At 35.8% G+C, this 10,504-nt stretch overlaps 1 protein-coding gene across 1 annotated transcript in view; it reads left to right on the top strand.

Moving 5' to 3' along the window:
• The window catches only part of PGAP1 (post-GPI attachment to proteins inositol deacylase 1), a 91,936-nt gene extending 82,208 nt beyond the window's left edge, over positions 1-9,728 (top strand). The window contains exons 23-27 of the mRNA XM_006159914.2: positions 1,324-1,459; positions 3,259-3,309; positions 5,179-5,366; positions 7,123-7,227; positions 9,575-9,728. Coding sequence (XP_006159976.1) covers positions 1,324-1,459; positions 3,259-3,309; positions 5,179-5,366; positions 7,123-7,227; positions 9,575-9,713 — 619 coding nt within the window. The 3' untranslated portion in view covers positions 9,714-9,728. The remainder of the gene's footprint in view (positions 1-1,323; positions 1,460-3,258; positions 3,310-5,178; positions 5,367-7,122; positions 7,228-9,574) is intronic.
• The last annotated feature ends 776 nt before the right edge of the window (positions 9,729-10,504 follow it).

Here is a 10,504-nt window from a genome sequence, read left to right as displayed (position 1 = left end):
TTCCCTCTCTCTCTCTGTTTATCTCTGATGAATTAAATAATAATACATTTTTTTAAAAAATTCTTTAAAAATAATAATAAAATAAATGCTGTAGTTGATTTTGATATTAGTGCTCAAGAGTTGATCCAAAAAGTTTGAGAGGCCAGCAGGTGTCATGCATGGTAGTTAGGGTACTGGACTCCCCCATAGTCAACCGTGGTTCAAGTCCTGGACCTGCGGGACTTGCTCTCACTCTTGTTCTTGCTCTCACTCTCTGGTCAAATTAAAGAATACTAATAAGTGAATAAAATTAAGTAATTATTTTTTAAAAGTTGATCAACGACACAGATTTTTTTTTTTAATTTTATGGTTGCAAATCTTTCCCAGGAGGGATTGATTCTCTGCCAGTGCTTTTATATGCTGACTTCCATAATCAAACTTGGAGACAAGAGAGTCCAGTCAACATAATAGCATCAGATGAGATGAAATGTATTGAAGCTCCCGAAAATATCACCTACAGTTTCATTATAGACCCAAAGACACAGTTGGAATAGACTTACTGAAAGGCCTTCCTGATAAACCGTCAGTCTAATTTCCATTACTATTCTTCCTCACCAGACATGTTATGTGATTTCTTATCACACAGGTTTATGCTGTGGTGTTTATTCTTATCCCCTTCTGAGGTGATTCTTACTGGTGTTTTTGATAGTAACACCATCAGTGTCTATGAGTGGTTCCAAAGCTTTAAGCAATAGAAAATTATTCTTATCAGGATTGGGCATGTATGACACAGGGTCTATAATTAATGGTTCTCTTTGGCAACATTTTTCTTCCTTTTTGCAGTAAAAACTCCATTGTATCTAATGAAAGAGGAGATATCACATGAATTATAGAACTGAAAATCAAATAGAAGTGACTATCAACCTTTATTTAAAAAAATAAAAACAGGGCCAGTAGGTGGCTTGGTAGTGGCATAGGATTCCCACATGACTGACTGCAGTTCAAGTCCCAGAGCCAGTGGCTTGAAAATTACACTGTGTGTATGCACATGCGTGCCTGAAATCCCAGAGGAGAATGGAGGAGAAGGGATTGCCTTATGGCCAGCACCCCTGAGGTCATTTCTTATATCCTCCCCACTCCTCCACCACTGCCTCCCCACCCCCCACGAGTACATGGCAAAACCTATTAAAAATCAAAACAAAACAAAACAAAAAACTATGGTTCAGCTTATGATACTTGCATATCAATGAGTAGGAGAGGCTGGCAAAGTACTAGATAGTTTTCTTCTATGTGACTATGTACATATCTGCTATTTTTTTTTAAACTTTATTCTTGTTATTCCAGACCCTCTGAACTTCCTAAAGATATCAAGATGATATCACCAGACTTGCCCTTTCTGACAATCGTTTTGATCATCATTAGTTGGACAACTTGTGGAGCACTTGCTATACTTCTTTCTTATCTTTACTATGTGTTTAAGGTATGTCAAATCAGTATGGTCAGAATGACAGGGCTTTGTATCAGGCAGGTGTAGAATGTTAACAGAGATTTTAATTACCACTGTAGTAATCTTCTGTTATATAACAGGTTTAAATGTAAAGGATGATTTTTAAATCTTGGTTATTGAAATTATGTACAGTTAACTGATTTATAGTTTTAGTAGAAATGTCATTAGTAATCTGATTTGTACTTTTGTTAAAAATGCAATGGGAAAGGAGAGGAGAAGATAGAATCTGTTTCAGGTTACTTGTTCTTGCAAGTGTTTTTTTTTTTTTCCCCTAACATTTTACTGGGTTTTTATTCACACCTCTTTGTATGTGAGTGAGAGAATGTGGGGGAAGCAAACTATCAGTCTTGCTGAAATAAATGGAAAATGTTACAAATGTTACCAAAGAATCAGAAAACAATGATAAAAAATAATTAGGCTGATAATTTTGCTGAGGAAGGAAAAAATATTTTAAGGTTGATAGCTTTGTAGGAAAAATCCTGGAGGTTATATAACTGCGTACTCTGTATATTTATCATTATAGATAGATGGTTGACATCAGAATGAAAAATACTTTTCTTTTTAAAGATAAAGGTATTGGGGCCAGCAGGTGGCATGGTGATTAAGGTGCTGGACTCCCACATAGCTGACTGTGGTTCAAGCCCTGGACCTGGCGACTTGAAAATCTCACTGGGCACATGTGCATATCTGCCCAAAATCCCAGTAGGAGAATGGAAGAGAAGGGTTTCCTGTGGCCATCATTCCTAGGGGGTGATTTCCCACTTTCCCTCTCGCTGTATCTCTCTGTCTCTGTCTCCAATGAGTGCATGCACCCTATGGGGCGGGGGGGAGTTATACATCTGCCCTTTTTCTTTTTCTTCTTTTTAGAGAGATTTTTGGTATGGGACACTTGTGTCCACCAGAGAGACAGAAAACAAGAAACCACCACCACCACCCTCCTCAGGGGGATGGCCATGCCACAATCCCTTTTCCTCCGTTCTCTTCTTGGGATTTTGGGCACACATACACACACACCTGGTGTGAGTTTTAAGGCCCCGGGTCCAGGACTTGAACCATAGTCAGCCACGTGAGACTCCAGCGATGTAACCATTATGCCATCTGCTGGTCTCTTGCCTCTGCTTTTAATAATATACATATTATAGATTATGTTCAGTTTTCCAAAGACATTTATGTATATCTGAAAAAGCTATTAGGTATAATTCAATTTAAAAATACAATATTTTTAGTACATTTATTATGTATTTTGAACAACTGACCCAATAAGCAAAACTTTCTCAATCACTGAATTTAAGGAAACCAAATGAATTAAATTTACAGATTTCCTCATGTTCTTTTAAATGTTTCACAACTGTTTATAAATGAGGTCAGATTTTCAAAGATTTGTAAAATATGTTAAGTTCATTTAATGTGGTAAATATAATCAAATCTTTGACTCTCGAGCCACATTAACTTGCTATAGCAAGGCATCGTTCAAACATCAGCTTTTACAAGACGTGTTCCTTTTATAGAATATCCTGTGGAAAGACCATATCCCAGCCCCAACACGACTTGTAAATGTCTGTATTATTTTGTTTCCATTTCTAGTTAATTCATGTTAGTAAGATGTATAGTTAAAGCTTTTCTAAAAGAATGTTTTCAAATGTTTATATGAATTACAAGTTGTTTAGATTTTTAAAATTTTAGATTACAGTACTCCTCAGTTTTAAAACAAAGAGCTTATACTTTGTGTTTCAAAACAAAAATGAAACTAAACAGTAATTTCTCCTTTCTAGATTGTTCATCTACAAGCCAGCCTAACTACTTTTAAAAATAGCCAACCTGTGGTAAGTTTTATTTTAAAAACTTTATATATTTTAATATAAAAGAACATGAGAAAATAATGGGTCTTTTTAAAAAAGTTTATGATTTCCTAGTGTTTAAAAGATATTATGAATTTAAATAACTTAAGAAAAGTGAGCCAAACAAATATTAAAATAGACTTAAATCATTCTAAACTTAATTTGGTCTTTGTCAATACCTGTGTCATTTTTACCTGTGTTATTTCAAACTATCTTAAATTTTATTTTTAGTAATTAGAGTATATATTCTCAGCAATTAAAATAGCAAGTGAAAGGAATACAAGTTTTATAACCATTTTAAAGTACTTTTAAAAATGAAGTAATTTTGGGACAAGCAGTTAGCATAATGGCTATGTTGCCAAATTCCCATGTACTTGACCGCAGTTCGCGTCCCGGACCCGGTGGCTTAAACTCACCGGGCGCATGTGCGTGCATGCCCAAGATCCAGAGAGGAGAGTGGAGGAGGAGGGAAAAAGCTATTAGGTATAATTCAATTTAAAAATACAATATTTTTAGTACATTTATTATGTATTTTGAACAACTGACCCAATAAGCAAAACTTTCTCAATCACTGAATTTAAGGAAACCAAATGAATTAAATTTACAGATTTCCTCATGTTCTTTTAAATGTTTCACAACTGTTTATAAATGAGGTCAGATTTTCAAAGATTTGTAAAATATGTTAAGTTCATTTAATGTGGTAAATATAATCAAATCTTTGACTCTCGAGCCACATTAACTTGCTATAGCAAGGCATCGTTCAAACATCAGCTTTTACAAGACGTGTTCCTTTTATAGAATATCCTGTGGAAAGACCATATCCCAGCCCCAACACGACTTGTAAATGTCTGTATTATTTTGTTTCCATTTCTAGTTAATTCATGTTAGTAAGATGTATAGTTAAAGCTTTTCTAAAAGAATGTTTTCAAATGTTTATATGAATTACAAGTTGTTTAGATTTTTAAAATTTTAGATTACAGTACTCCTCAGTTTTAAAACAAAGAGCTTATACTTTGTGTTTCAAAACAAAAATGAAACTAAACAGTAATTTCTCCTTTCTAGATTGTTCATCTACAAGCCAGCCTAACTACTTTTAAAAATAGCCAACCTGTGGTAAGTTTTATTTTAAAAACTTTATATATTTTAATATAAAAGAACATGAGAAAATAATGGGTCTTTTTAAAAAAGTTTATGATTTCCTAGTGTTTAAAAGATATTATGAATTTAAATAACTTAAGAAAAGTGAGCCAAACAAATATTAAAATAGACTTAAATCATTCTAAACTTAATTTGGTCTTTGTCAATACCTGTGTCATTTTTACCTGTGTTATTTCAAACTATCTTAAATTTTATTTTTAGTAATTAGAGTATATATTCTCAGCAATTAAAATAGCAAGTGAAAGGAATACAAGTTTTATAACCATTTTAAAGTACTTTTAAAAATGAAGTAATTTTGGGACAAGCAGTTAGCATAATGGCTATGTTGCCAAATTCCCATGTACTTGACCGCAGTTCGCGTCCCGGACCCGGTGGCTTAAACTCACCGGGCGCATGTGCGTGCATGCCCAAGATCCAGAGAGGAGAGTGGAGGAGGAGGGATTGCGGCGTGGCCATCCCCTCTGGGGGGTGATTTCTCGCTCTCTATCTCTCTGTCTCTCTCTGGCAAGTGCACACGCCCTATAGCAAAAACTTCTCCAAAAAAATAAATAAATAAAAATTTTTAAATAAAAAAAAATGAAGTAATTTCAGTTTGGTAATGAAAGATGCATTTACTTGATTGTTCAGTATGATTCTATTTTAAGCTTTTCTCTGTTTATTTGAGTATCTTGGTGATTTTACTTTATTGCTTTATAGAATCCCAAACACTCTAGAAGAAGTGAAAAAAAGTCCAATCACCACAAAGACTCTGCGTTACACCATCTTCGTTTATCTGCCAGTGATGCTGAAGATAGTCTTCGCATGCATAGTACCGTGATTAACTTGTTAGCATGGATCGTGTTACTCAGCATGCCATCTTTAATTTATTGGTTAAAGAATCTTAGGTGTGTTTTATATACATAATTATTATTAATGTAATGCAAACAATAAATATCCTTATGTAGAGACTTGCTAGATTCCTAATGGTTCCTGAAGATTTAATAACAGGAAACTGTGATATATTACCTAAAATATATTTTCAGTACATTCAACATTCTCTCTCTTACTATGAGAATATAAACTTAGGGAATATGAACATACCCAGAAATGAGCCAGAAAGAGTGACTTTTATTTTATATTTTTTAGTTTAGCTTTATTTTTAGTTTTGTTGTTGTTACCAGAGGGCTTATGTGCTTATCAGAGAAAGAAAGAGCACTGTCCCCAGAAGTGTGCGATCATGCCACAGTCCCTTCTTCATTTCTCTGCTTCATCAGGGATCTTGAGTTTGCAACACACGTGCACCTGCTATGTTTTTCCACCTACTGGGAGACCAAGACTCAAACCTAGTCTGCCACATGGGTTCTGGTTCCTTCCATAAAGTGCCTAACCATTGTCCTGTGGTGCCAGCTTAAATTTTATTTTTATTTATAGATAACTAGAAGTGTACTTTATCTAAATAATAATTAAACCTCCTACTCGGGACCAGCAGTTAGCATAATGGCTATATCTCTGGACTCCCATGTAGTCAACCGTGGTTCGAGTCCTGGACCCAGTGGCTTAAACTCCCACCGGGTTTGTGTGTATGCGTGCCCAAGATCCCAAGAGGAGAATGAAGGAGAAGGGATTGTGGTGTGACCATCCCCCCAGGAGGGCAATTTCTCACTCGCTCTCTCTCTCTCTCTGGCGAGCACATGCACCCTATAGCAAAAACCTCTCCAAAAAAAAAAAAAACCCTACTCAATAGTCTTCAAAAATGGTTTTCAGATTATCTAAATCTTGTAAGTATTTTCTGAAGTTGGTACAACCAAAATAAATTCTGTAAATAAAATAAAAGTTTGTTAGATTTTAATATCCTTCATCTCTTCCTTATTTTAGTCAAGATCTCAAATTTTGTTCATAAATTTTTAGTCAGAATTATTTGAAGAGCATAGATTCATCATTCTTAAAGCTATAGATACTTTACTGTCAATAAATGCAAGTGATAATTTGAATTTTAAAGGTAAGGGACTATCACCTTACATAAACCTTCATTTAATATATTTTAAATAATTTGTTTTTTAAAAACTTCATATATGACCTTTTAGGCATATGCCTGTTATAAAAGGGAAGTGCTTCCATACCAGATATTTTTATTTTCTTTATGTTTATGAACAAGACTCCATATAAGATTTTGGGTCTAAAGATGAATTAGAGGACCCAGCAGGTGGTGTGGTTGTGGTTGAAGCACTGGACTTCCACATGGCTGACCACGATTTGAGTCCCAGACCTGGCAGCCTGAAAATCATGCCAGGCCCATGTGCCTGTGTGCCCAAAATCCTGAGAGGAGAATGGAAGAGAGCAAATTGTGGTATGGCCATCTCCCCTAGGGGACGGTTTCTCACATTCCCTCTCATTGTCTCTCTGTCTCTCTGTCCCTCTCCCTATCTCTCTCCCCACAATAAGTGCTTGTGCCTTATGGCAAAAACCTAAAAATTAAAAACTAGAAAAAAAAGATTAGTTAGAGTAAAAACTACTTATCAGAACTTATGAGATATTCAGGACTCTTTTGAGTCTATAAATGCTACTGGATTGTTTTGAAAATAATTTGATTGATTTTGATCATTTAAAATGATCACATCTACTTTGTTGATTTATGGTTTTTTTTTTTTCTTTTTGTTATAGGTATTATTTTAAGCTTAATCCTGATCCATGTAAACCTTTGGCATTTATCCTTATTCCAACTATGACAGTTCTTGGGAATACTTACACTGTTTCGATAAAATCAAGGTATAGTAATTTAATATTCCTTTCTCTCACATCTGTTCCCGACCTTTGTCACCCATTATTTTATGTTTGAAATTACTTATTAGTTTGACAAGTCCTAAAGACATAACAATATTATAGATTTATAGGCACATTTTTGTTGTTGTTTTTCATTTGTATTTAGGTTTTTGCCACAGGGCATGTGTACCTGTCTGAGAGGGACAGTAAGAAATCACTCCCTTGGAGGATAGTCATGCTACATTCTCCTGGGATTTGGGGCATGTGCACACATGCACCTGGCATGATTTTTCAAGCTGCCAGGTCTAGGACTTGAACCTCGTCAGTCAGCCATGTAATAGCTCACCACACTACCTGCTGACCCCTATTTTTGTTTTCTGAATTATAGATTTTATGTATTAAGATATAATTTTTAAAAATATTTAGAAAGTTATCTCTTAAAGATAAGATGTTAAGATTTGCTTACAAAAAGCTCAGGAGGAGCGGACATAGGTAGGGATATAGGTGATGTGAAGGTCATGATGTGATTGTTTATAAGACTGAATAATAAGTGCATGAGGTGAGGTATCACTACTCTTAGTCTACTTTTGTATATATTTGACATTGTCCATAATAAAACTTGAATTTTGGGGCCAACCCATGGTGGTTAAGGCAGCTGGATCCCATATGGCCAGCTACATGGTTCTGAATCCCAGACCCTGCAAGAATATGCTGGCTTCATGTATGTGCATGCCCAAAATTCTGAAAGGAGGAAGAAACAGAGGAAAAGGGATTGCAGTGTGATCATTCCCCATGGGATGTGCTTTCTCACTTTCCTGCTGTTTCAGTGAGCACACATGCCCTCTGGCCATGTTTTTTAAAATAAAGGGGTCAATAGGTGACCTAGTGGTTAAGGTGCTGGCCTCCCACATGGTTGACCATGGTTCAAGTCCCAGATCTAGCTGCTTGAAAATCATACCAGGCATATATGCATGCATGCCCAAAATCCCAGGAGGAGAATGGAAGAAGAGATTGCAGTAAAGCCATCCCCCATGGGAGGGGAATGATTTTTCTGTATCCCTCCCTCTCTCTCCAGTGAGCCCATGTACCATAAGGCAAAAACCTTTAAAAAGTAAAATAAGTAAATAAATAAACTTGACATCTCACTCACTGGTTGTTTTCTCTGAGAGCCTCATTGGTTGATTCTAGTAGATATTTGTAGATAGATATTCTAGGATCAGGCAGGCCCAGGGTTTGAATCTTAGCTCTGTCATTAAATTGCTGTGTCCTTAGCCAAGTTTCTTAGCCCTGTTTATCCATCATTTTTCTATTTGCAAAGTAAAAATGTGATAGTCTTTTCAAACAGTGTTCATCTTTTCTTTCTTTCTTTTTTTTTTTTTTGGAGAGGTTTTTGCTATAGGGCTGTGCGCTCGCCAGACAGACAGACAGACAGAGACAGAGACAGAAAGCGAGAAATCACCCCCCCAGGGAGATGGCCACGCCGCAATCCCTTGTCCTCCATTCTCCTCTCGGATCTTGGGTACGCACACATACGCACCCCGCGTGAGTTTCAAGCTACTGGGTCTGGGACTTGAACCACAGTCGACTAAGTGGGAGTCCAGCGACATAGCCATTACACTAACTACTGGTCCCTACAGTGTTCATCTTTTTAAAATATTTACTGGCTTGGCTTATATGCTCCCTTTTTTGGGGGAATTAAAGATGGTTCCTTTTTTTATTCTTGGTTATGTGTATATATGTGTTTTGTTTGTTTGTTTTACTGTGGTAAGTGGGATTAAAACAAACATTTTCCTCTCAGGATTTTGAGGATTTAGGCCACACATTCACATGCCTGGTGTGTTTTTCAAACTGCCAGACCTGGGACTCTTAACTGCATAGTTGGCCATGTGGAATCCAGCCACCTTAACAACCATGTCACCAGCTGGCTCCAAAACTGGTCATTTTCTAATAGAAGTATTTTTCTTATTGCTACATTGAACATATGACTTACATTGAACTTTAAAAAAAAAAAAAAGCTATGAACAGGGGCCAGCAGGTGGCATGGTGGTTAATGTACTGGCTGACTGTGGTTTGAGTCCCAGACATAACAGCTTGCTTTCTCTCCTTCTCTTTCTCTCTCTTTCATGAGTGCACATGCCCTGTAGCAAATTGAAAAATAATAATAGTGATAAATAAAATTAAATAATTCTTTTTAAAAAAGAAACTATGGACAGGTAAATTCATTACCTAAAGAACTACTTCTTTTAATAATCACTTAGAACACTTACCCTTCCCAAAACTGTCTAAAAGGTTGACATACACTGTTTTAACTATCAAAGTACATACAATAATATGTTTCTCTGTCTCTTTACAGTAAATTGTTGAAGACAGCGTCACAATTTCCACTTCCTCTGGCTGTTGGTGTGATTGCTTTTGGGTCATCACATTTATACAGGGTTCCATGCTTCGTCTTCATTCCTCTTTTACTCCATGCATTATGCAACTTCATGTAAAATTGGATTTAAGGAATGATAAAGATGATTTATGCCTTTAGGGCCAAAAGTAAGAAGGAACACACAGATTCATCAACATGGGCAGCAAGGCCCTTTGGAGAAGACAAGTCTATTTTTACAGTATCAAAAATAGGAAATTAGTTTTGTAATGCTTGAGGAAAATAGTTGAAGCATGTTTTTTTTGTTTTGTGGTGTATCATCCATGAACTAGTCATTTTTGAAAAGTTAGTGAAGGGACATGGTGGCCACTGTTTTTGAGGACTCCAGTGCTTATCAGCTTGTTGTCTCCATCAATCATACCGGGGTCTCCTCTTAGAGATGTAGTAGATGCAGAGTTTGTATTCTCACCTCAAGCATTCTGCTTGTTTCATCAAAAGTGGGTTATTTTGTATTTGTTTTCATTTACATAATGAGAATTAAGTCTTAAAAGATTGATAAAATTCACAACTGTTTGGTTTTCCAAAAGTGAAGTAACCACAAAGAGTCTTTGATCAATTTTTGGCAGCCATGGTGAACAAGCAGATCATTAGTCTTCTTATATCTGTGAAAATAGGACCTTGAATTATAAGGCAACATGTGTTTTTTGGTAACCAATGCAAGATCAATTGATGGAGACATTCAAACTCAAAACTTAATGAAAAATGTTTAAATTTTTAATATGAATTGTATTGTATATGCTTGGTGAATAGCAAGAGACTGTTAAGGAGATCTATTACAGAATTTAAAGAAAATTCTCATAGATATTGACTTGCCAGCATTGGAGCAGTTCAGTTATTCACTCCATACTATTT

Source organism: Tupaia chinensis, unplaced genomic scaffold, assembly GCF_000334495.1.
Source record: "Tupaia chinensis unplaced genomic scaffold, TupChi_1.0 Scaffold000661_1, whole genome shotgun sequence".
Taxonomy (NCBI): domain Eukaryota; kingdom Metazoa; phylum Chordata; class Mammalia; order Scandentia; family Tupaiidae; genus Tupaia; species Tupaia belangeri.
The sequence above is the reverse complement of the archived record's forward strand: the minus strand, read 5'-3'. Positions and strand labels throughout refer to the sequence as shown.